Here is a 27,730-nt window from a genome sequence, read left to right as displayed (position 1 = left end):
AATTAAAACAAAAAAGAGAAAACTTTAACTTTTCCCCTTTGTATAATTCCCCCATTCCAGAAAGAATTAAATTTTCTGAAAACTGACTTCTCCATCCCTGCCCTGCTGTTTTTGTGTGTGTGTATGTGTGTGTGTGTGTGTGTGTGTGTGTGTGTGTGTGTGTTTTCTGGTTTTAAAATAGCAAACCTGGTTTACCAGAGATAATCCCTGTTAGCTTTACGAACAATTAGTTTTGCAGCTGCCAGCAAAATGATTTATTGGAATAAAGTGTAAAGCACATTCTTTTAAATAGGTTCTTTTGTTTGGATGCACCTTTTGCATAAAGTGAAATATTCTTTCTTTCTCCTGAGTAGACAAAACCAGTTAAATTATGGAATCACTGAGAAGCATCTGGAGTTTGTCACTGTAGTACAAAGAGAGAAGTCTCTCTCTTTCCCTAGTAGGTTTCCCCACCCCTTGTTCTGTGATCATCTTGTAGCAAACAATGGTGAAATTTATCAGAAAATAGTGCTACCTCTAGGCATCACAGAGCTTATGTAGATTCTGATGAACGAAGAACTGGGGCAGGAGTAGCTTTTCATCTTCTAAATTTATAGTACTGAGTTCCAAACTTGAAAACAGAAAGAAAAGAAATTATCAACATAAGTACCGTGTTTCTCATTATCAGCTGACTGCTCTTTGCTTTTTTATATAAGCCACTGTCACATTACATAATCTATTTTCTAGTAAAAGTTTTAAAGGAATAAACAGAAGGCAACCAAAACAGTATAATTCTACATCTTTGAACTGTCTTTTAGTGAATGGGAATAAGAATAATACCCATGATAAATAAAATTATCAATGGGTCAAAACTCAAATTTCTACATACTGCTCCCTCTACATTGAAGGTTTTGAAATGTGAATGCTTGAATGTTAGCTGTTATGGAAGGAAACATAGAGCCTATAGAGTCCATAAAACATGTCTTGTTACTTACAGTAACAAAGACAATATTAAGTATGGAATAGCATCACTTATCAAGAGTTTACTATATGATCTCTTTTGGTGTTCACAAGTGCCTTGAAAAATAGATTTTATAGTCAATAATAATTTTTCATAGAGAAAGTAAGTATGTCCAGTAAAGGTCACAAAATTTATTTACATAGCTATTGGTATGGTAGGAGGACTGTGTGTTAAGTTCATGTCTTAACCTTGCCTCATAACACACTTTCACAACTTACAAGCATCCTTCTAAATTCTTTAACCTTAAGAACTTCATTATTTATTTAGTTAGTTTTTAGGCAGCACTGTAGTTTTAATTCAGAGCCTTATGCTTGCTAGGCAGTACTCTACCACTTGAGCCACTCTGCCAGTCTCAGAACTTCACTTTTTAGAATCTTACTTTTTAGAATCTTAGAATCATAGAATGTCAAAATCAAATGAAATCTGACAATTATTTTAGCCTCACCCATTTATTTTCACATATGATAGAATTGTGGGAAAATAAATAGCTTCTTAGAACCACAAAACTAGAATCTAGACTGTAAGCTCTGTTTACCAGTTCATCTCTACTCTAATTCCAATGGCTTTTTCAACTGAAAACACATTTTTGTTTTCTTTTCCTTAAAGGAGAAGCTCTTCATAAAGAATTTCTCAGCTCAGAGTCTTAAAATTGATATAAATACATGTCATCCAGCTATAGCTAGTTATTAGTAAAATACACCCACTTTTAACCATTAGTGATTTCTGCTTTGCCACCTATTTATATAACAGCTAATTTCAAATCTCACACCTAACTATTTATCTGATTAATGCATGAAATCAGAGTACCATCTTTCCCCATAAAAATTGTGGTAATCAGTAGGTCAGATTAAAGATACTCAAACCACTCAAAGAAATATTGATATCTGTCTTTTTCCCAAAAAAAGATAAAATAGAGTCATTGAGCATCACAAAGCAAGGTTATAAAAATCCAGAAGTCATGGACAACACTTATTGTTGCCTGCTCCTAAAACACAAAATCAGTCCATTTGTCCTCCCTACACGTCCCAAATAAAAAAGGATATCATATACATACTGATATACAGGTAAATATAATGGATAGATGATAGGTACATAGACAGATGGGTAGATAGATTGATATAAGATTAGAGAATAAAACATATCTAATATACATATCAATTATCATAGATTTCCACTAAGTAGAAAAGGAGTTCAGAGGCAAAACCCCAGCAATGTTGGCAGCAACACCAAAAATCCTTGAATAACTGTTATTATCTAAAGAAATAAAAACAAATTTGTTTTTTTTTTTGGTTTAGATAAGGATAAAATTTTATGAGTTTTATGCTAGCTTTGAATTAATTTTTTAATATAGAAAGCAATCTGGAATGAGATGGAAAATATGTATTAAATAAATTTTTTTCTTAGGTTCAATACTATTGAATATAGTAATATAAAAATAAAACAACAAATCTTTGGAAATTATTTCTCTAACTCTATTTGGGCATCTATGTAGCCAATGAAATGACTCAGTTTTACAAGTCATCATGTTCTGTTATTTGGCTCTGTTCTCTGCTATTTTGAGCAAGTCTTATACCCTTTCTGACTCTTAGGTTATTTATCTATGAAATGGACTTAACTGTCATTATTCAAATGGGTATTATAAAAAGTAAATTTGAAATTATATGGAGAGTGATCTAGCATATTGTCATATTCACAAGCACTCAAAACACATTCATGTCAGGATCTTTTCCATATAGCAAAGTATAGACTTACCAAAATGGCTATATATTTGTCACATCCTTGTGGAAAAAGAATTGGAATAAGAATCAGAGGTTCTAGATGCAAATATCAACTCTGCTCCTGCATACGTAACTTCAGTAGCTTCATCTGTCAAGGAGGATCTCACTTCAAGAGAATAGGAGTTAATTGTGCTCATTCATGTAGGCACTCAAAATAAATTTGTGGCATGATTGAATCTAAGAAAGCAGGAGATTGCAGTAAATCATTGATGAAATGTGCATACACAGGTCAGGAATGTTAGGACCTTGAGCAAGTCTATCCCATTTTCAGTTTCCTCAACAGTAAAATGAGACAGCAACAGCACTTATTTTTCTAGGGTTATTTGAGGATTTAATGAGATAATAGATCAAAAGCACATTGGATGTTTCCTGCCACATAGTAAATCCTTAAAAAAGCAAACTTACATTTTCATTATTACCAGTATAGCCTTGGTATTCTAGCACTCATGAATTCTTTTACCACACTTTCTAAAAATGTGTGTTTGCATGTTAGCAGATTAATTGACTTAGTAATTTCTCTCCTATGTTGCCCCTACTGGAATAAAGCTTTACAGTGGGAGGATTCCTACTCTCCATTCTCTTTTCCTGGATCTCCTGCTGAAACTTAAGTCCAGTGACTAGATGTATAGTAAAAAAAGCTCCTGGGAGAGAGGCCAGGGAGCCACTCCATTCTTGTTTTTCCAGAAGTATGACAGAGCTATGGCTTTCATCAAAAACTTCACTTCTATTTATGTATAAGTGTCCAAAATGTAATAAATACAATTTATAAATGTCCCACTGCTTTGAATTCATTCCATGATAGCATAGGAGCAGATTTACTATTTGTACAATTGTTATTATGTATCTCTATTTTTGAGTAGCCCTTTGGGGATCTCCAAAACTTTCTGTAAGATTTTGCAAATACACTCACACATACAAATATTCACAAATGCAAAAAGTAACATGTCATATCAAATAAGAGCAATATGAATACCAAAAGGTATTCCTGGAAAGGTTTCTGATTTTGAACTCATTTCCCCTTACCTTCTCCTTTTTGCCAGCCTTAAAATTTTAGGTAAAAAAGGATCAATACTGTTGAAACTATTTCAATAAACATATAAGCTCTTCAGTTTACTACTTTTACTTTTGTAATTGATCAGCTCCAGAAAGCCTTTGCTTTTTTCATAATAGAAACATCATAGGCTGGAAATGTAGCTCAGTGGTAGAGCACTTGCACAGCATGTCCATGTCCAAAGCCTTAGGTTTTTTTTTAAGCCTTAGCACCACAAAAACAAACACAATAATCATAATATATAGATATTTGGATTCTAATAATTTAATTGCCATTATAATGAATAAAGAGTATAAAGTTCATAATTAGTTTGATAATGCCATCCAAAATGTAATTTTGTCTCATATGGATCTTTCTAAGGAAGGCACAGATACTTACAAATTAAATGAATAGACCAACTTATTTTATATATGGAAATCAAAATTTATTGTTTAATCCTAACAGCAAATCAAAACATGAGTCTTAAAGAAAGTTTCCATATAGACATCCTATTAACTTTCCTTCTCCCTTACAAATTCATTCTTCAATCCAACTACCACCCTTCTGGCAGACATATAATTCTAAACTACAGATCTGATTATGTCATTTATTCTGGTGATTTGCAATATAAAATTGAAGAATTTTTATAATGTGGCCCCAATTTTCTATCTAATATTCCTAATGAATGTTCTCCAGTCATTAATATACTTTGTGTTTTATCTGCCCAGAGATATATAATTTCAAACTGCCCTTAGAATAGAATAACTCTTTTTTTATATATAATGGAAAGCCTCTGTCCAGTTTTTAAGGTTAGCTCAATCTTAATATTTATCATGTGTTATCTACATGGTGAATTAGAACATCACCAAAGCTGCTTATTTATATATGCACATATTACTATAAATATTGTTACATTTTATTTACTGAGCTTATAGGATATTTGAAACATGAGAAAATAGCATTATATATACCTCTTTGAAAAACAAGTCTTCAATTGACACTTTATAACTGCCCAGAGGTCTGTTTGTAAATTGAAGTTATTTCTAAATGTTTTATATAACTCTTGAAACTGAAAGAAAACCTTCAACATGATATTCATCCAAATTCAAGAAATACACAATTGATTATGCATACAGTGTTATAATATTTATTTATTATCCACCAGATTTGCAAAGATGTTTATTGAGATTCAGTGCTGTCATCAATTTCTCAATCAAACAAAATGTCCTTTTTTGGCAAGGGGTGGGTATAGGAATTTGAACTCAGGGCCTTGCACTTGACAGGCAGGTGCCCTACCACTTGAGCCACACCTTCAGCCCCCGTATGAAATGTTTTTGAAAACTCACATGGCGTTTTGCAATTTGATATATCTAACAAAACCTGAAACCATTCATTTAAATGTTTTCCAAATGTTCTATTTCCAAATATCTTACGTATTAAAAAGAAAGTGAACTTTTATATGTGATACAAAATCTTTACAGAATATCAGAAAAACAGTTCCAAACATTAGCTTTTAAAATTATATTTTGAGACTGAGGCATGGTTTAAGTGGTAGAACACAAGTACAAGGGCTTGAGTTCAATCCCCCATATTGCAAAATTATATACAGAAAAAAGTAATCATTTTATATTTCTTTTCAAAACACAATTGTTTTCTTATTGATAAAAGTGATCTTTCTTTAGGAAGTAATAGTTAAGTTTACTTATTTAGTTAAATAGCTGTTAGGTAGTGAACAGCTGGCAGCCATTGTTTTCTTTGTAATATGCTTTAGAAAGAACTCAGAGTTGCTTGCTTGGTCTCCAATTAGTAATATTCTCAATCCTTGGTTTCCTTACATGATAGTTGTAAACCTTCGCTGGTTGAATTAGTGATAATTTCATTAAAATGCATAATATATTTGGTAAATCAGGATATGTACATTCAAATATACTGAATGCTGAAAACAGAATAAAAAGGGGGCTGGCTCTTAAGACCTCTTACTGCTATTATTTTTTATGTTCCACATTTACCCTATGACTTTGACATATGGGCACACTTAAATCATCTCATATCCATCATGACTAAAGGCTTATTTCCTTGCTTGCTTTCAGATTAATAAAAGATCTCATTTTATCAATTATTCTTTAATCTGCACTTCCATAGAATTGTGTAGATGCCTTTGTTATAGCTTGTATTACTTTGTGTTTTAGTATTTTGCATGTTTGCACAGAGTATAGAACTTGCATGTAGACAGCAACCAGGACTTTTGTGTTTAACTAGAGGATGAGCTAATGATTTGTCCTACTCAAAAATAAATACTTAATATACTTACTAATGAAGTTGTATCTTATTATTGTAGGTACTGGTCCAATATGGCTGAATGAAGTGTTTTGTTTTGGGAGAGAATCATCTATTGAAAACTGTAATATTAGGCAATGGGGTGTGAGAGTTTGTTCACACTCAGAAGATGCTGGAGTCACTTGCACTTTGTAATGTGTCATATTTTCACTAACATTTATGAAATGTTATTGCAAAATGATTTTTACTGCCTTATTCCACTAAAATGAATGAATGAATATTTAAGGGCATATTTATATTTTCCAAAGAAGGAATATTTTTAAATTACTGGATAAACATATTGAACACCTTTATACTTACTCTATGTCTATATTTAAGCCATTTTAGCCTCTCTAGGCTTTCAAGTAGAATTTTGTAATATAATCATTTAAATATTGAATCAAAAATTTTGAAGTTTAAGCTTCTAGATCACAAAGGCCAATGATAATGGAAATATATATATCAATCATTGGCTTTAATTTATGATATTTTCATTTAAAATTATAATTGTACCATTTTTTCTTCATTATAATCTATTTTGTTGATTTAAATTAATTCCTGATTAATAGGAGGGTTTAGAAGATTTCTTTTGTGACAGGTTTACAAAATTTCCATTCCATATATATTTTGATGTAAGAATTTTATCTGTGTATCAATACCTATGAATGTATGATAACTTAGGTATTAGATGGCATTGTTAATAATATACTTTGGCCATGATGGGCCACCAAGGAGCACATTTTCATGGTCATATACTGACAGTTATTTTACTGAACCATGAAATTGTTTGACAGTATGATATATGAGAAAACACACCATTACTACATGTAACCAGATAATTCAAGGATCAATAATGTTGTTTGTCAGCATGTAGTTTAGTCTGTTATGCATTTCATTACGTTAAATAATTCTAGGACACTGTGCTTAAAATGTAAATAAAATTAGGTACTCCATTTTAACTCACTGAATGCAATTGTTATAATTGCAACAGAAAGAGGGTTGTAACTACCTCTTCTTTGGAGTCTTTCATTAAAGTCAGTCAACATTTACAAGCAGAGAGAAAGATAGCAGCATATTCAGTCCTTAAGAGATAATTGCCCTAAGTAAGCATGCCAATAAAAGTCAGAATAAAGATCAGATTAGTATGTTCCACTTACTTGACCATATAGTATCAAAATAAATACAAAATTCATATAGAAGGAATGAAAGAAGGAAGAGAAGGAGGGAGGGAGGGAGGAAGGAAGGAATGAGAGAAAGAAGAAAAGAAGGAGAGAAAGAAAAAAAGAGAAGGAAGGAAGAGAGGAAGAAAGAAAGGAAGGAAGAAAGAAAGAGGGAAAGAGAAAAAGACGGGAGGGAGGGGGGAAATGGAGAAAAGGTATGTAAAACATCAAGATTAACTCTTACTTTTAATGACTACACATGCTCTACATCAGTTATCTTAATAAATAATTTCTTATCAAAACTTTAAATTTTCCCCAAACTTATGAACCATGGCAAAGCATTGCAAGCAGGTAAATTGCACTCAGGTGAATTGAGGTTTGTTCCTAAGATAAATCTTATAGTCATTGCTATTAAGGGGAAATAGAATATTTGGAGCCTTAGTAATGTGTGTGTGATCAAAATGGCAGCAATGTGTATGCCCAAATCAATCACAGTGAAGAGACACAACCTTCCTGTAATTGGTTACAACATAAGTATCATTCACCTTCCAGGGTCAAAGAAACCAAAGGCCCACCAAGCTCAAGGGCTCATGTTAACTAAATGAAATCAAGGTTCTGGCAGAGAGAAGGAAGAAGTAAATATCTGGTGGGTAGGTAATTAAAAGTGTTTCCACAGAAAGTACAATCGACAGATGTTTATAGTGAGATGTTTTAAAAAATTCATTGAAACAGATATAGGAATCAGGAATATCTGTGTGGAACTAGATATGGCATTTTGTGGTTATTTTTGTAAGAATAATACAGACTGCTTTTGAAGTTACACATATTCTTTCTACTTTAGCAAATGTTAAATAATAAACTTTTAAGTGTTTTTCTTAACCAACTGATTGTTATTTCACATCAGATAGGGAACACTGTATTCTGATATTTATCAGCTATTTTGTTTAACAAAGTAACTTACAGTTAGAATTTTAATATTTAAAAAGCTGTTTTAATCTCTTAATATCTCAGCAAAGGACTTGTGTTACATAGAGATTAATATTTAGTGCTCTTCTTTAAACAAAAATAAAACACTTTGAACATTAGCAAATTGGTAGAGTGTGCAGCTTCAGGCACTCCTTCCACAGAAACATTGAAACATGAGTAGGAACCATCAGAATCAACTTTGTCAGAACTCTCTGGAAAAGAATCAAAATTTTGTGGCAACTAAGAAAATGTTAAGTCAAGAAAAACTCATCTTCAAAACACTGGGACAGTTTTGTGATATTTTTACTTGCCCTTGCCCTCCTTCTTCCTGGATGGCAGCCCATGCTCCCAATTTGGAAACCCTGGACCTTCCAGAGGAAGCCAAGAAGACCGTCATCATAAATGATTGTGGATGTCTGCTCTAACATGTCAGAAACTGTCTGAAGGACTGATGCAAGGCATTCATCTCTGTTTCACTTAACTTCAAACTCAAGTTGGAAAAGCAGAGTGCATTGCTTGAAAGCAATGCAAGTTGAACTAGCAATTCTCAGATGCCTGGTAAAAATGATTGCAGAAGAAACATAAAGTAGACTGTATGTGACCTGGAGGCAAAAACTGGGGAGAATCTTCATGGGAAATTTAGGCATTAAAAAAAAAAAAGCTGTATATACAAAGGGATTTAGAAAAACATGTACAATGTCAGAGAAAAATGCATGCATGAAAATGTCCCAAGAATAAACTATGCTTTTACCTTGGGCTGGACTCCAGATTCATTGCAAGTATGCCCAAGGTTTGAATAAGTGGCCTAGCACAGAAGTAGTCTTCAAATTCTAAGAGAGGTGGGCTGTAGTTGTTTGTTTGCTTTTGTTTTTTCTGTTTTGTTTTAGCTCCTACTATTTAAAAACATTAGCCAAACACAAGCTAAAGAACAGAGATCTCAGTGACTGTCAATAATAAAAATCTATTTGAAGAATAGAAAATCTAGTTGAAGAAAGTCATTTAAAAAGATGGTTAAACAAACAAAAAAGTAAACCACAGAAAAAGGGGAAAAAATCTGTTTTTTCAGTTTAACCACATTATAATATTCAAGTATCCATACTTAACAAAATATCACAAAGCATACAAAGAAACAGGAATATATGGCCATTTAAAGAAAGAAACTGAAAGAAACAGGAAGTTCTGATATCAAATATCTGTAGAGAGGTAAAAGGGCATATTTGAACAAGCAGGGGAAAGAACTGATTAATTGGAAGATAGGACAATTGAAATTTTTGGTACTGAGAAGCAAATAGAAAAAAAGAATAACCAAAAGTTGAGAGAACTCAAGAGACTTACAGTGTACTATAAAGTTGAACAAAATGTGTATTATGGGAGTTCCAGATACAGAAGAGCAACAAAATGGAAAAAAAAATTGTGGGTAAAACCTCGAACATTTAATGGAAGATGAAAATCTCCAAATCTGAAGAAGCTAACAAATTCCAAGTAGGTTATACTCAAAGAGATGTACACCATCACACATTATGATCAAACTGTCCTAGGAATAAAGAGAATCTTGAGAGCAGCAACAGAGAAGTTGTTCATCATATACAGTGGATCATCAGTAAGATTACCTTCAGATTTCTCACCAGAAACCATGGAGCCAGAAGACATTTGAATGACAAATTTGAATTGCAAAAAAAAAAGAAAACCCTAATAACAAAGATTTCTATTTCTGGCAAAACTGTCCTTCAAAAATGAGGGAGAAATTACTAAGATATTTCTAAATAAACAAAACTTAAGGGAGTTTATTGCCATGAGGCTTTCCTGGTGAGAATTGCTGAAGGTTTCAGTGTCAGGACACCAAACAGTAACTCAAAGTCATATGAAAAAAATAAAGATTTCTATTAAAGGTAAATACATGAGAAAATATAAAATCCAATACTGTCATTTTTCAATTTTAATTTTTATTATCTACATGATTGAAAAGATTAAAATATTAAAATAATATACACTTGTGGTATTGGCCATGCTGTGAATATGTAAGGATGTAATTTGTGACAATAGCAGTAGTGGGATAGGAAGTTTATAAGAGCAAGGGTTTTGTATGTTAACAAATTTAGCTTGGCATCAATGCTACAGATTTAGATTGATAATTACTCTTCATAGTAATCACAAGGAAAATGTTTTTAAAGAATATAAAAGGAAATAAAAGTGATTCCCTACTAAGAAATCAATAACAATGGAGGTAGGACTTTGGGAGGGAAGATGGCATCAAAGGCCCATCACCTGGCATTCTTCTTCATGCACACATCATATTGAAGACTTTGTATTATCGCTGACTCCCTGAAGAACCACACAAAAGGATAGTGCTGGAGGTAACATCTCACCAGCTTGTTCATAAATGCCATTAACAAGGATCCAAGTGGGTCAGAAAAACAAACAGCAGTGGAGGGCTGGCAGAGAAGCCATGGCATTCAGAGCCCAGCCAGGAGGAGGAAAGCCACCTGGTACAGAACCTGCAGCAGAAAAGCTTCTGGCATCAGGGGAGGAAAGGGGTAGTGGTGGTGGCAGTAGCACTCAGTACATGGCAGAGACACTGGTGAGAGGAACATAGCAGCAGATCTAGCCAAATATAAGCCCTTACCCAACAAAGGAATCCTGTAGACTGGGGACACTGCTGCTAGGCACAGACCTATCAGAAAAATAACAGTGGCATGCATTTATGTAGGGAGCTGTCTTGCCATGCTTCCCATCTCATTTCAGAGGCTGCCATCAGAGAAAACATCTGACAAAAATCTGCATCCTAATTATAAAATGAAGGGCTTAAAAATGAAGGACAGAAATGTAAACCAAATTCTGTTGGGGGTGAGTTCCCCTGGAAAGGGAAAGGTTAAATGGAGAGGGGAGATGAAGGAGAATGATGGGTGGTGATGAAACTAGTCAAGACACATTGTAAGCACTATGTAAATGTCACTGTGAAATCCTCTGTACAACTAATATGTTAATAACATGTTAAATAAAAACTGTTGGAGATAACGAATGCCATATACCATACAGAAAAATGTCAAAATGCTAGAAGTTACTCCTTCCTTACCAGCATGCCATTAAATATAATAGATTAAGCTTTTCAAGTAAAAGCTTAATCAACTGGAAGAATGGATTTAAAACAAATAAGGAAATGTGTTCCAACAATTTGTTGTCTCTGAGAGACTCTCTTTAGATCCAAATGGATAAGCAGATTGAAAGGAGGAAAACAGATATTTCATGCAAATAATAACCAAAAAAGAACTGAAATTGCTATACTTATGCAAACATTCAGCTAAAAGCAGTTATAAGAGACAAAAGACATTATATATTGGTTAGAGGATATTACATACTCATAAGCTAAAGAAAACTCAAATTTGTCAAAAAGATGTAACAGTTGCAAACACATGGGCACCCCTCCAAAAAAAAATCAAGCCCCAAAACATATGAAGCAAACATTGATAGAAATGAAGGAAGAAACAGAGAGTTCTATAATATTTTGATAATACCTCAATGATGGATAGATCTTCTAGATAGAAGATTAATAAGAAAATAGAGCAATTGAACCACACTATTCACTACCTAGACCTAGCACATACACATTTGTGTATAAACATATCTACATATTAGTGAAACATATGGTACATACAGAGATATGTATCTATATGTATGTGTAAAATATTTCACCCAATAGCAAAATGCACATTTCTCACAAATGCACATGAATGTTTTCCAATATAGATAACATTTTAGACCACATAAAGGTCTCAATAAATTTAAAAAGATTGAAATCACATAGGAATATTTTTTAGCCACAACAGAATAAAGCTAGAAATCAATAATACAAAGAAAGTTGGGAATTTATAAATATAAGAGAATTAAACAGCATATCTTAAGTAATTGGTGGGTTATTAATAGAGATGAATAATGTATAGGTATACAATATAGGTAGCTCTAAGAGGAAAATTCATACTTATAAATACTAACATTAAAAAACAAGAAAGATTTCAAAGCAAAAATATAACTTATCACATGACAAACTGGAAAAAAAGAGTAAGTTAAATGCAAAGAAAAAAGAGGAAAGAAATAATAAAGATGAAGTACATATAACAACATAGAGATTAGAAATACAGTCAAAAGACTCAACAAAACCAAAAGTTGGTTCTTGGAAAATATCAATAAAATTTCAAAATTTTAATAGATGTACAAAGAAAACAACTAACTGTAACCAGAGATGAAAGTAGGGGCATTGCCAATTTTATAGAAATAAGAAGTATTATAAGAGAATATTATGGACCATTGGACACCAAGAAATTACATCACCAAAATGTAATGGACAAGTTCCTAGAAGCACACAATTAATCAAACTACCTAAACATGGAATATAAGTCTCAATAGATCTGTACAAACTAGAGAAATTGAAACAGTAATCAAAAGCCTAACAAAAAATCCCAGAGCCAGATGACTTCATCGGTTTTTCTACCAAACATTTAAATGAACACTAGCTTAAAGAATGAACACTAATTTCAAAGTCCTTCAATAAAAAAGAAATGATGCGGAAAAACAGTTCCTAACTGATAATATGGACCCAGCATTACTCTGATACCAAAATCAGATAATGACATCACAGGAAATTAAAATTATGGAACAATATCCCTATGAATATAGATGTAAAATGCCATCAACAAAATACTAAAGAACCTAATTCAATAGCACATTAAAAGAATTATACACTTTGACAGTGGGATTAATCCCAGGAATGCAAACTTGGTTCAACATAACAAAATCAATCAATAAAATGCACCATGTTAATAAAGTGGATACAAAACATTTCATGGTCATCTTAACTGAGTCAGGAAAAGCATTAAAAAAAATGTGACAAAATATACAAAAATTTGAGTACCTATCATAATGGGCACTTATAAAAAATATAGTCATCTCATCCTCCATAATGAAAGACTAGATGTTTTTCCTAAAAGGCCAGGAAAAAATATGGGGGTGTCTACCAACACCACTTAATCAAGCATTGTACTAGAAATTCTGACCAGACATATAATAAAAGAAAAATAAACAAAGATATCCAAATAGGAAAGGAATATAAATATCATAGATGACATGATACCATATATAAAAGCTCCAGAAGAATGCTATGAGAGCTAATAATTTCAGCAAAACTGCAGAGTACAAGATTAATGTATAAATATTAGTTTTGTTTTTCTATATCTATAATGAATGCTTGGAAAACAAAATTAGTAAATATAGCTGTCAGATGATCATACATAGCACACATAAAGAATCCCTATGAGCAACAATCATCTCAGAAGATGATAGCTAAATGACATAAGCCAAATGATAAATGGCTCAGCCTTATTAATGATTAGGAAACTATTAACTTAAATGAGATACTAATTAAATGAGATACACTCATTGGATAAACAGAAATTAAATCTATTTATACTGTAAGTCTATGTGAGGCAATAAACAAAACAAACTCAAACCATAAGTTTGAATGATGATCTTGCATATTGCATTATAAATATAGACTGACACCATGCTTTTAGAGATTACTTTGTTATCTCCTAAGGTTATTTAAGTGTTTAACCCATAAGCCAGTCATTATAGTTTCTAGAATCATTTAAAAAAAAACTTCCCATATGTACAGAAAGTATCATGTCAAGAATTTTCATATCAACACTGTTTCATGAAATAAGCCAATCATGTCCTAATTTTCCTTCAGTAGTAAATTGACAAATAAATATTAATTCATTTTTATTATCAAATACTATATACAAACACAATGCTTAAACATCCAAATCAATATTGTTTCACAAAATTTATATAAGCTCTGATATACAAAGGCAAAGATTAGGCAATTTCTAAATGACACAGTATGAGTATATTTACATTAATGTTTAAATATCCAAAATAATATTCTGTATGCTCTCTAGCTGAGAAGCAAAGGTTTTGCCTTTCAGAGGACTCAAATACTTCCTGTATTTCTTGAGGTTGATTTCTGAGGTAGTTTGAATCATGTATGTTATCCAATAAAGAAGACTAAAGCTTCTAGAAAACATGTACACAAGATTCTGGGTCATGTGAGGTTAGTGATGCAGTGCATCTTGGGACGTACAGGGCCCGGGAGAAATCTTTAAAAGGAAAAGGTGACAGAATGAGCTGTGCAGCGTACCTCTGAGTACTTTAGTTTATCATGATCTCCATCTATTACCAGCACTCACAGGTCTGGAAGCAGTGGTATGAAACTGGGCTTTTCATCAGAAAATGATCTACTAAGCATGGTGATTTATGAAAGGAGTTTTAGATTTCCAAGGAAAAACATGTATTATTCATATAATCAGATTGTTTTCTAATTTAAAAATGAAAAAAATCAGAAATAATCTAGTGCAATATTTTTTTATCAAATTAAATAAATTGGAAAGCTGAGATCACTCATTTGTTAGAAGTAACGAGCTCCCTTATTCTCAAGTCACTGTTTTTTTCTGCTGAGCAGTGATGACTTGATTGTCCTTTAAACCTTGCTATGGTTTGAAATGTGCCTTCTAAGTCCATGTGTTATAAACTTAATTCCCAAAGCACTGGTGTTGAGAAATGCGACCTTTAAGAAGACTACCCTACAAATGGATCAAGGTCATTATTAATATCAGGGGTGGATTTGTTATTCCAAGGATGGGCTTATTACAAAAGTGAGTTTGCCTGCTCTTTTGCTCTGGCTGTTATATTCTCTTGCACTTCCACCTTATACCATGAGATGATGCAGTAAAAAGGGTCTCACCAGATGCCAGTAACTTGATCTCCAACAACCTAGCCTCCAGAACTTCAAGAAATACATATCTAGATGTTTGTTTCTTTTGTTTTTGAGACAGATTCTTAACTATGTAAGCCAAGCTGATGTCAAATTCTCTATCCTCTTGCCTTGACCTCCTGACTGCTGAGGTTGCAGGCATGCCCCACCATGCCTGGATCATCTGTGATTTTTGTAAATTACCTGATCTGTAGTATTCTGTTATATCAGCAAAAAATGGACTAAGCCAGACTTTTATAGGTATTGGTGTGCAAATAATTTTCTAAATTTTTATTTCTTGAGTGCAATTCCACAGATCAGATATTACAAACTTTACGAAGGGGAGAGGATTGGGAAATACCTCATAGAAATTCTGTACTGTTTTTAAAAGTTAAAACAGGAAGTTACAAAGCAGATTCAAACCAGAGATATACAAACTTGATCACTGTTGTTGTAGTGTGACTCAATTTCCCCCTTCTCTAAACTACTAAAATCAAACAAAAAACACCAAACACACACACACACACACACACACACACAAAACCCAAAAACAACAACAAAAAAAACCCTCTGTAACAGCTAGACCAAACTTTCTCTGGCTCCTTCATCAGAGTGGTTGATTTATAGTCCATTGTCATACCTAGGCTAGAAATTACATTGTCCAGTATTTCCCTTCCTACCTTGTTCTGGTTTATCATAGACCACATCCTTTTATTTTTTATATTTGCCAATTTTTATTAGCATAAATTAATTGTCTGAGGGGGTTTCATCTTCTATTTATGCTCAGTGTGTTGCCATTGAAGCAGCAGGGTACTGATGCTGCATACAGACTGTGACGTCACTGTGGGGTCACCTGGTTTTCAGGAGGAGGCAGCTCTGTGGTTTCTGATGGAGTGCCCTCTTCCAGATTAGTTGATCATGCTTACTTCAGATTCTGCATGAGGCACAGAAACAACAGACATGCACAATCTGCACCTGAAATCTACAAGTGCATAGGATTGAATCCTTTAACAAATACTTCTCATTTATATTTGCTCCTCTGCTCAAACCCTAACCATTACACACACATAGAGGAAAGAAATGGAAAGAGGAGAGAAAAGGAAAGAAGACCATGTGAACTGGGAATATGGAAAGAGTTACTCTGTATTTTGAGCCTTAGGCAGAAAAGTGTACAGGAGAATACAGCACACTTTATAACTGCAGCTATGGGCTGGATATTTAGATTCTCTTCAAGTTTATAAAGCATATGAACTTAAACTAGAATTATTCTCAATATTTTGTCTGGTGAACTGTGCTTTTTGAAGACAACACTATGCTGAGACTGAGTGATATGTTCCCAGACTTGAAAAAGTTATATAAATAATAAAATTTTTTTCTCTACAGTTTATTTTATAAAAAAATGTCAATTACAAAGACAGAAAAGAAATATGCTATATTATTTTTGATAACGCTAAAACTGAATGTGACACTTAAAGCTTTCTGGGGTTCCCTAAATTGAGAGAGAGAGAATTCAATGACTAGAATAGCTTTAGGGAATAAAACAATAGATTGAGGTTTATTAAGAACCTCCCTAGGGCCAAATAAATTCAAACAAACTTGTTAAACATTACATTTTTCTCACAAAAAGCATCTTTGAGACTTCACACTTTTATCATTTCCCTAAAATGTATTAAAATTAATTACATAAATCGTACATTTCTTTTCTTTCCCTAAATTACACACACACAAAAAAATCACTTAAGTTTCAATGGCAGGATGCCGTGAAAACACAGCTATTCTGAATAAAGGAGATGAAGGCCTAAGGGTTCCAGAGAATCGCCTGCCATACATCCACGTCAGCCGATAGTGATGGGACTGGTGCAGGAAGTTAAGAATAGAAGACAAAGAAGGAAGGAGAAAGAAAAGAAAGAAAGAAGGAAAGGTGGAGAGAAAGATGGAATAATAAATTTGCTAATTATCTTTTCATTATATGTCTTCATTTTTAATTGGATTGTAAAGCATTGTGATATTTTTAAACATCTAATGATAAAGAAATGAGGTAACAAATTAATTGAAAGAAAAGGCCTTTGGGACTTTAGTAATGTTAAGCATTTTTTTACAATGTTCAAATTTTAAAGTTCACTTCCTACTTAAAAAAAGTTTCATTCTAAGCCAAGGGTGGTGGTACACATCTATAATCCTGGAACTCTAGATGCCATGGCAGGCAAATCAAGTGTTTGAGGCCAGCCTGGGCTACGGAGAAAGATCCTGTCTCAACAGAACAAAACAAAAGAAGGAGGAGGAGGAGAAGGAAAAAGATTTTCATTCCATATCACAGGTAATAAAGAAGTCAAGAAATTTAAGGTAAAATTTTTATTACACAAAACATTTGGGAGAGATCTCCACCCTGAAAGTTGACTTATGTATGTCTACATGTGTATTACAAAACCAGCATTTCCTACGCTAGAACACCTTTTGCTCTTTTAAGGCAAAATGTCCACATTAATTATTCTTTTATTCTGATATTGAGAAAAATTATATCACATTGAGATAAAGCACAAATGCATAACATTCTCATCTGAGAAGTATGCTATTTGTGTAAAGAATAAAAGCTTAAACAATCCATTACTATTTACTAAATGCCTGCCCCATGGTCAAGGATATTGTGTCAGTTCAGGAAAAGAGTGACTGACATTTGAAAGCCAGGTGATGTGGTAAGTATACCGGACAAGGAGGTGGAGAACATAGGTCTGTTATCATTTATCTGAAATGTTGGGACCAGAAGTGTCCATGACTTCTGATTTGCATTGTATTTTGGAATATTCATGTATACAAGATATATTTCAGGGATGGAAGCCAAGCTTAAACACAAAATTCATTTATGTGTCATATAGACTTTATACACATAGTCTGAAGATAATTTGTACCATATTTTTAGTACACCTACATTTTGACAGTGACCTGTCACACAAAGTCAAGTGTGGAACTTTCTACTTGTTGGTGCTCAAAAAGTTTCACATTTTGGAACAATTTGAGTTTCAGCTTTTTAGATTAGAGATGCTCAACCTGTGTTTCTGTTCAGTCTCTATCTCTTGCTGGCTACGTGCTCTCAGGAAAGGCAACTTAGCCTGTAATCCTCTGCCTTCTAATGTGGAAAATGGATAGATGATATGTGACCTCTTAACTAAGGACATAATTGCGAAGTCCTCACACTCCAGGCGAGCATGAATGACTTGGAGGACGAATGTTAGTCATTTTAAGTGGTCCTAATATTTAATAGCATATTCTCACATCTGATGGTGTTAACGCAAGTAGAGAAACTAAATTACAGTGAAGTTGCTTTTGTTTTCCAGCCTGTTTCTTTTCTTTTTAACAGAACACTGAGATTCCCATATGCCATTTCTTCATTAAGGTTAAAAAGTGGCTGGGTGCCAGTGGCTCATGCCTGTAATGCTAGCTACTCAGGCGACAGAGATCAGAAGGATTATAATTTGACGGTTGCCCTGGGTAAACAGTTCCTGAGACCCTATCTCAAAAATACCCAACGCGAAGAAAGGGCTGGCAGAGTGGCTCAAGTGGTAGAACACCTGCCTAGCAAGTGTGAGGCCCTGAGTTCAAACCCCAATACCACCAAAAAAAGTGATAGTGTTCTGTAAATTAAAATAGAAAGTTGATTGTGATGCTATAACCTTTAAATTTGTTCAGATCTTTAGGAAGGGAAAAATGCTGTGGGGAATCAGCTTAGTCTAAATTTGTGAAGGAAGTGTCTTTTAAAGTGAAAAACATAAAAAAGCATTAAGGGGGACATTTCAAGGCAGCCTGGGGGGATCCTTAGCCAACTCTACATCTGCATAGGGATTTAGAGAAAGGCAAGGAGAGAGAAGGAGGAATTTCAAAGACACTGACCCTAAATCACAGGATTCTCTGCTCAAGCAGAAGTGCTCCCAGGTGAATGTGCTCCCTCTCACCACCCAGGGCTCCAGTTGCTTCAGTTCTTCCTCTTGACCTCAGTTCTCTCCTTTCTTTGTGTTTCTTTACTTTCCCTTCTCTTTCCAAAAAAGGCCTGTTTTTTTTTGTTGTTGTTGTTGTTGTTTTAAAGCTGTTGAACTAAAACTGTCAAGTCCTAGAGAATGCCTGCCAAGGGCTTTACCCAAAGCACTTACTCATTAAAGTCAGTGGGCCAGCATCTGACACAGCACATCAGTCAGAGCCAGGCTGTGGAAAGTTACCTGGTAGATAACAGAAAAGAAAAGGAGGCAACTTGGATCTCTCTTTGGTGCTCTTAAGATCTAAAGGAGAAGAATGTAGCTTTTTGTAGGTAGTGCCATGACAGGATAAAACTGTAACAACCAGCTAGAACACTAACAGCACAAAACAAACAAACCTATTGCTAGAAGACTGAAAACTGTAACTCAGGAATTTTTAATTGAATTTAAGAGGCATCTGGGAGCTGCTGTAAAGTCATGGAAAGGGAATGACCCTCTAAGGATGATGGTGACTAGAAGAAAAGCTCATTATCTGTAGGCTTGAGGGACATGTTGGACACAATACCAGTTGGATAATGGGGCATGTTTGAGCTGAAGTGATGTTCCACAGCCTTTGAGAGTTAGCTACAAATATGAATTGGGGTTTCAGCAATGTCCCTGAAAACTAGTTTGAAAAAAAGTCAATAATACTTTCTATGCTTAATATTTTTTATTTCTAAAATAAGATATTTGTACGTTGATTCCCTGCCTCACAGTGTAATGGCTGGGACAAACATTGGTTCTGTTGTGAAAATATGCAGTCTAATAACATTGAAATTAGCTTTATGATTGTTATTATTGCTGTCTAGCAAGAGAAGGTGAGAAAAAAGCAGAGAAAACTTATTTTATTTTGTAGTTAAAGAGTAAATCTCCTATGGTATAATTCTGTAGTGAGAATTATATGTGTGCAGGGTAAATTTTTTAAATATGATGACAATATTATAGTTCTGATTAATCATTTTTGCACAATTGTCTTGCTTTATTGGGTAATTCGTGCATGACATTGCCAGGTTCCAGCATTGTTAGTCATACAAACTCTGCTCTCATTTCTGTCTTCATAAAAGGCACAATGTGTGTGGAAAGTTTTAGGTAAATAATTTTTGGCATTGACCATGACAGCTGGACTGTTCCCTTGCTTACCAATAACTTCTGTTCTCTTAGTCTCATGGCCAGAAGGTGTAAGGTTATAATAGTGTCATCACATATTATTTTAAACTCTGGGTCAATCTGTATCAATTTTTCTACATGTGCACAAGGAGACCAGGCAGAGTGTCTCATGCCTGTAATTTCAGTTATCCAGGAGGCAGAGCTCAGGAGGATCACAGTTTGAGGCCAGTACAGGAAAAAAGATAGTAAGACTCAATCTCAACCAATAATCTGGGCATTATGGTGCATGTAAGGAAATATAGGCCCCAAAAGTGACCATGTGGAGAGGAGTGATCTGGCCAAGAGATTCTTTATTGCTGGGTAGGAGAAGGAGAGAGCCGAGAGAGAGAGAGAGAGAGAGAGAGAGAGAGAGAGAGAGAGGGGCAGGGGCTTAAATACCCCTCAGTGAGACTCAGAATGATCTGATTGGTTAGGATCTTATGGTTCATGCTGATTGGAGGTTGGGGCGGAAGGAGGGTTCAAGCTAGACTTGACGCAGGACCATGACCCTGGAAAACAGAAGCTTAAGGGCGCAGTAAGAACTGAAACCTATCAGCGCCATTATTGCCAACATTCCTCCCTTTTTTGTTTGTTAAGGAAGGGGAGCATTGTGTTCACTCTGACTTCTTCGAGCTGGCAAGGGGTGGCATAGGGGAAGGGAAGGGTTAGTTGGCAGATGGTGTCGGGGCAGTGAGTCTCATAATGGCGTACACTCAGGCTCTGAAAATGAAGATTTCCTCTTCCCTGAAGTTGATGAAGGTCCCATGTAGCCATAGGTCATAAAGAATCTTGAGCCAATCCTCCGACCTCCGCATGGTGGGTATCAGCCAACTATTCTCGTGTTTTGGAGAGGTTGGTATCCCTGGAGGTACAACTGGTTAAAGTTTTATTAGCAATAGCAGACATGCAGTGTGATACAGGGAGGAAGCTTAAGAATAGGAGAGCAAGAACATAGGAATTAGGATGGGCTTGGCCAGGAGAACCACTGTGAAATGTTCCCTAGACAATTTCAAGAGTCCATCAACTACAGAGAGAGAAATGGATGGCCATACATTATCTAAGACCCAAATAGGAATATTATGAGGAGCATAAAAAGGTGTCTGCTCAGGGACTACATACCTAGGGATCTAAATTCTGCAAAATCCTATAACTGCCAGGAAAGCTGTAAGCTGTCTTATGGTATGGGGGTTGGGAAGCAGAAGATTGGGTTGATGCATTTATGACTCAGGGAGTGAGTCTGTCCCTTTAAGGCCACACCTAGGTAGGTGACCTGTGGAAGGTAGGGACTGTCAGGATTTAAATGTAACGCTCTTGGATAAAAGAGAGCTTTAGTTCATTATTTTATAAAATTGACACTTTTAACCTTTTAAATGTTTGTACCATATTCAGATAACATTGTTACAAGGTGGTCATTTAAGACACATAAGCAAATATGTAAATGAACTCTGATTTAGTAGTACTTAAAGCTTGACAAGATCAGCAGAAAACATGAGTAATTTCTTTGATAAACTCTTTCTCTGTAATGGTTTTTTGTAGACGTTACTAAGAGCAGAACAATATTAAGATAACCTTGTTACTTCATAGACATAGAGGATTTGATTTTAGTTTGACATGACCTTAAAAATCTTTTAGGCAACTCTTAGATTATATTCAACTTTAACTTTATCACACACTGAAGCTTTATTATACACTTTTCAAACTTACTCAGACCTTCATACAACATACTAAACCCTTTGATGGTTTGCCCTCATCTTTCCTATTTGAAACAATCTTTAGGAGAAACCCTTCTTTACAAAATCCCTTCTCATCCAAAAAACCATTCCTTTTTCCTTTAACTTCTGAAAAAATACATTTATTACCTATCTATATCCTTTCCAGTTGTTTACTTTGTAACTTGTATTTTAAAATTAACTTTTATAAGAATTTTAAATTTATTATAGGGGCTGGAGCAACTAATTAGTAGCCCTTGTTGTTTTAAGGAATTTATGCTAGGCATAAGGCCTCATTGTCCCTCAGGCTTGAGGGGATATTGTTTTGGGTGTGGAAACTGTGAGGGATTTTTGAGGTTTATTTGAACAGGGAGGGCCATCCTGGCTCACCCTATACTCATCTCATCAGTCCACACTGTGGAATCTTCTTTGTTCCTGAAGGAGGGGGCAGCAGAGATAGCTGCCTGGGGGGAGGAGAATTTGAGCCTTTAATTGAAATAGTAAATCCTGTCCCATCAGGGGCACTGGAGTTTTAGGTACTATGAGGAAAGAGTGACAGAAGAGGAGGTCTCCTCAAGAGCAGGCCAGAGGCCAGGTAAACTAGCGCTCTAGGAGCTAGCCAGATTTGCCCTGAACAATAACTTTTGTCATTGGTTCAGGGACCAGGAGAAAAAGGTAAAACAGAGAAATGGGCTCCACTGTCTAGGAGGAAAATGGCCTTTTATTTTTCTGCCATTATGGCTCCTTGGCATTGATGCCAAGAAGTGGAGTGTGGACAGGAGGCTGGGACCCATCAATACATAAAAGGCAGCACCTCACCTTCCATCTGGTGACAGGGACACTTAGACCTCCAGTGGTTACCCTTGCAGAGGGCAGGGTCCTGAATGGGGGCAGGGCTGTCTTCCGGGCTGTTCCCCCTTAAGCACTCTCTGCAGAAGTGCCCCTCCTGTCCACCATGGTAGCAAGTTCAGGATACAGGCCCCAGTCAGGTGGGGTCCTCTCTGAGAGCAGCAGTGAGGCCATGGTGTCTCTTATCTTTTTCTCTCCTGTTAGTAAGATCCCGGACATACAGACATGGCTAGCTGTATTACTTGGCTCAATGACTTTTCTCTTCAGCCACAGTCTGAGTTTTTATGAATATCTGGGGCTGACTGTTAGAAATTTATCTTTGAGGAGAACCTCTCTCACCTGTGACTCTGAGTCCACTGTGGTATGCTTTCTGATAGCATCCTTAAGATGCTGTAGAAAAGTAAGAGGATTTTTTTTTAAGTTGTTGCTGTAAAGTAAAGTTATTATTTTACATTGACACCTGACACTCTGGAGAGCAAGTCTCTGAACTGTTCTGGGCCTGTTTCCTTGCTTGAAGAATGAGGGATTTGGTCTAGGTTAAACTACGTTTTTCCACTATGAGATGGCTGAAGTGACATTAATGCCACTTATCTTCTTTACCATTATTTATTTATTTTTTTTTAGTAATACTGGGGAATTAAACCCAGGGCTTTGCACATGCTGGGCAGACATTCTCCCATTGAGCTACTTCCTCAGCCCCAAATATTATTATTATTATTATTTTTATTTTGGCTGTACTGGGCTTGAACTCAGGACTTCATGCTTGTAAAGTGGCACTCTCCTGCTTGAGCCATATAATCACTTCCAACCTGAGTGGCCTGGGCTAGAACCCATTGCTTTTCTAATGAGATAAGAGTCTAGTTTGTAGAAGCAAAATATCCTTTCATGTCAGTTGGAAGGTTTGGATCACAGAGATAAAGGCTTGATTATATTTGTCTGGGCATCAGTACAGCTGTTTGGATGTTTTTAAATTTCCCTTAGATCTGATAACTGGAAGGGGACATACAATTTGCCCTCTTCCTTCCATTGCCTGTTGGAGAGGGAAGCACTCATTAAGAGATTCTGAGTATTGGAGTGGCTTAGAAGGTAGAAATTTGTATAGGGGACCTCAGTTTACTTTTTACTTTTATAGAAAAGGTCTAATTGGAGTATGGTATTATAATTTAAGGAATCCTGTGAAGGCCACTTCTCTTGGTCACCCAAGGCATATTGAGGCCAGGCCTCAGTACAAAGCTTCCAACATCTACCAGCCAAAGACTGGAAGATGCAGGTCCCATCTAGAAAGAACAAAACATTAATGATCCTGTCTTTTAGCTAACAGCAGGCAGCCTCTTTAATAAAGTCTACCTTTTTGATTTGTAAAGTTAGAGAAGGGCATTCAGAAGGCATTTCAGGCCAATAGCAGTGCCATATGGGAAAGCTAGTGTTAATATTTGGAGGGAAAAATTTATGTTGAGGCCAAAGGTAAAGAAAATTCTATATGAAAAACTTAGAGACCACAGTAATGTCTATTTAGTTTTTTCTGGAACTATAACCTTGAGCTAACAATTGACTTACAAGGGTCTGATGCCCTGAGGTGTGAGGTGGGGCTAGGAGCAGGACTTGTACAAGGCACCACTCCCTCCACACACACCTGGGACAAATGACCCTGACTGCCTAGGCCTGATCCTGCAGCCCATCGCCCCTCCCTCCTTCCCGTGTACTCTATGCACATTTATTCTAGGTGGGCTGCAGTCATCACCACGTGTGGCTGGCAGCCCAGGATGTGCTGGGTCCTCTCTATGGATTTTGGTAGCTATGGCAGGTGCTTTTGCTGTGTCCAGAAGCCGGCATCCTGTGCACAGGTGCACCTGTTTGCTTTCCCTCTTCCCCTTGTGGGGGCGGAGTTACAGCGTGAGTGTGGCAGCTGCAGTTTTTTGTAAGCACTTTTGTAAAGCAGCTGATTTAAAGTTACTTTAGACTGAGAGGCCTGGCAAACTAGTTGGAATAACTTAAGTCATAAGGTACCATGCTACAAATTTTTCAGGGGAGGCAGGGTCCCAGTAACCCCAGGGAGGGGAAGGCAGACAGAGACAGAGGATATGTGGTGAGACCAGGGAGGAGGCAGAAAAGGTGTGCTGACATCTTAGGTAAGGGAGGGGAAGGCAGAGCCTGGACACATGACACACGCTTAAGGGATTAGCCATCACCTGTGTCTCCAGGTTGCTCCCATTGATTGCTACTGGCAGGCTTTCAGGAAAAACGAAACCTCCACTCTCTGGTCGCCAAATAAATCTGGGGCTTGGTCTCAGCCCACAGGAAGGGAGCATGAGCTCTCCCAGAGCTGGAACTGCCTTCAGGCCAGAATTGGCAAGGAGTGGCTTGCTTAACTCCATGACAGGGAAAGTTTTTCAGGATGATAGGAGGAGATAGGTATGGTAAGCAGTGCAAGAAGTCTGTTTACATGAGGAAGAAGGAGGTTTGCTGATTTAGAGGAGAGGAATTTGCTGATTTAGAAACTGGTTTGCAGGCTGATAGAATCTGAGTAGGGGAACAGAAAGTACAGAGGGAGGGTTCCAGGTCAGAGAGCTGGATTTAGATGGAGGTATGAAAAGGCTTGGACATAATGGAATCTCTCCCCATTGTCTCAATCACTCACAGTAGTTATGTGTCCCATAGAAGGTTTGGTTGTCTAAAGGATAAGTGGGCCAGATTTGGGTGCAAAAGCAGATTAAATTTTTTTGGTTTTATGTCTGGGGTCAAACCCAAGGTGTCCAGATTATTGAGGAGGCATCTCAGTGGGGAGTCAGATGGCAGAGAAGATGTAGAGGCACCCATTATGCGGGACCTAGTCCTGGAATGGGAGAGGAGGATATTATGTACTGTGGAGTGGCCCTGTGCAGCACAAATATCCGAGAAAATGCAAAGCGCATGAGAATCAGTCATCACTGAGTTCAGGTGGTTTACAGGCCAGAGGCCGGTGGCTTGGATTACCTAGGCCTAGTTTTTGTAGGGTCCCGGACCCTGTAAAATCCGAGCCCTGCAGAGAAGGGGATCCCTCTACTATCTGAGCTGCCCAGAGATAGCCCAAAGCAGGGGAAGTGTTTTAAAACCCCAGAGACTGCAAAGGGAGCCCAAGAAGGGTAGGCAGACTCACCAAAGAATGTCTGGTGTTGGATGTGAGCGAGGGCAATCGGGAGGATGAGTCCTGGCCAGTTACATCCTCAGGGTGGTCGTGGGGTGAGTCGGAATGGGGGTCCCACCAGGATTAGTGAGAAGTCCCCATCTGAGTCACAGCACCAAATGTAAGGAAATAGAGGCCCCAAAAGTGACCACGTGGAGAGGAGTGATCTGGCCAAGAGATTCTTTATTGCTGGGTGGGAGAGGGAGAGAGCCAAGAGAGAGAGAGGGGTAGGGGCTTTAATACCCCTCAGTGAGACTCGGCAAGATCTGATTGGTTAGGATCTTATGGTTCATGCTGATTGGAGGTTGGGGCAGAAGGAGAATTCAAGATAAACTTGAGGCAAGACCATGACCCTGGAAAACAGAAGCTTAAGGGTGCAGTAAGAACTAAAACCTATTGGCACCATTATTGCCAACAGTGCATATGTGTGGTCCCACATATATGGGAAGCATCAGTAGGAAAATTTCCATCTGAGGCCAGCCCTGGGCAAAGACATGAGACCCTATTGGAAAAGTAACTAAAATAAAAAGGGTTGGGGGGGTTGTTCAAGGGATAAAGCACCTGCCCAACAAGTGTGAGGTCCTGAGTTCAAATCCCAGTACCAACACAAACATACAGAAAGAAATACTTACAGGCTTGTTGTTAAAAATCCGTAACATAATGGGAGAGAAATTCAGGGGTCACTTTTAAATGTTGATGTTCTATCAAAAGCCATTTGGAAAGAATTTCTCAACAGCAAAAGGCAATAGTGATAGAAATTTTATTAAAAGGTTTTAATAGGGAGAATAGACAGAATTCTGCATATTCACCTCAGTCCTTGTGGGCTGAAATTCTAGCTCCCAACCCCTGGAGTCTTTAAAAATGTACTTTTTAGGACATTAAAGTAAGCAATAGGATGCTATTTTAAGCAATTCAACATCTTGAAAGATTATAAATGTGTTTTCAACTAATCTCAAGTTCTTTAAGACCCAGATGTTTTTAAATGCCAGATTCTTTCTGAATTTTAAAGTAATAAGATAGAATGTAGAGAATTTCTCTTTGCACTTATAGTCTGTACCTGAGATGTCTTTAAAAATTACCAAATCCTTCAACCTCACATTACGTGGATTTATTTCCATTACTACCAGCAGAGGGAGGCCTAGACTTCTTTGAGCCTCTGAAATTGATCTGAATCATTAGAAATGACCCTGTGTCCGCTCAATTCAGATTCCCATTCCTGCTGAGTGAAATTTTGGATTCATCATAGTGTTACAAGAATACATTTCTTTTCTTCGTTGCCTCATTATCAACACCAACCAAATTCCATTATGCTCAACACACCACAAACATAAAGCCTAAGGATTCAGTGAATCAAGTTCCCAAAAATATAAACATCCCAGAAACAAAGACTAACCATCCCTCTTGGTGAAGTTCTCCATCATTAGAAAGGTCTCATTGCCTTTTTTCCCCTTTGTTTCTCAGCTACCACATCCCCTATTCCTCCTCTTTACCTCAGGCTCTCACCTACCACCCAACTGCCTATTAATTGCATGGTTTGAAGGTGTCCCCAAAAAGGACACATATGGAAAACAATCCCTAAATTTATATGTTGATGGTATTTTGAGGTCAGGCCTTGGGAGGTAATTAGTTTGCATGAAGTCATGAAAGTGGATCCCCCAAGATGGCACAAGTGGCTTTAGAAAAAAAGGAAGGGAGACAATTTTCATGCTCTCACTCTGTCACTGTGGGGTGCTTTCCACTATGCTTTGACACAGCTGGTAGGCCCTTAGAGATGTGGTGACTTGGTGTTGGGCTTCCAAGTCTCCAA

The 27,730-nt window shown here is 36.4% G+C and overlaps 1 protein-coding gene and 1 long non-coding RNA gene across 20 annotated transcripts in view; one reads left to right on the top strand and one right to left on the bottom strand.

Annotated features, from left to right (window-relative positions):
- The window catches only part of Msr1 (macrophage scavenger receptor 1), a 77,119-nt gene extending 69,876 nt beyond the window's left edge, over positions 1-7,243 (top strand). Inside the window, exon 10 of the mRNA XM_020167486.2 lies at positions 6,147-7,243. Coding sequence (XP_020023075.1) covers positions 6,147-6,280 — 134 coding nt within the window. The 3' untranslated portion in view covers positions 6,281-7,243. The remainder of the gene's footprint in view (positions 1-6,146) is intronic.
- The window catches only part of LOC141416890 (uncharacterized), a 609,433-nt gene that overhangs the window by 471,273 nt on the left and 110,430 nt on the right, over positions 1-27,730 (bottom strand). For 18 of the 19 annotated variants that reach the window (XR_012441489.1, XR_012441492.1, XR_012441497.1 and 15 more), the window contains one exon: positions 515-27,730. This exon is cut by the window's right edge. This is a non-coding gene — a long non-coding RNA (uncharacterized lncRNA). The remainder of the gene's footprint in view (positions 1-514) is intronic. The other variant, XR_012441501.1, reaches the window with a different exon arrangement.

This window comes from Castor canadensis, chromosome 14 (genome assembly GCF_047511655.1).
Source record: "Castor canadensis chromosome 14, mCasCan1.hap1v2, whole genome shotgun sequence".
NCBI lineage: Eukaryota > Metazoa > Chordata > Mammalia > Rodentia > Castoridae > Castor > Castor canadensis.
The sequence above is the reverse complement of the archived record's forward strand: the minus strand, read 5'-3'. Positions and strand labels throughout refer to the sequence as shown.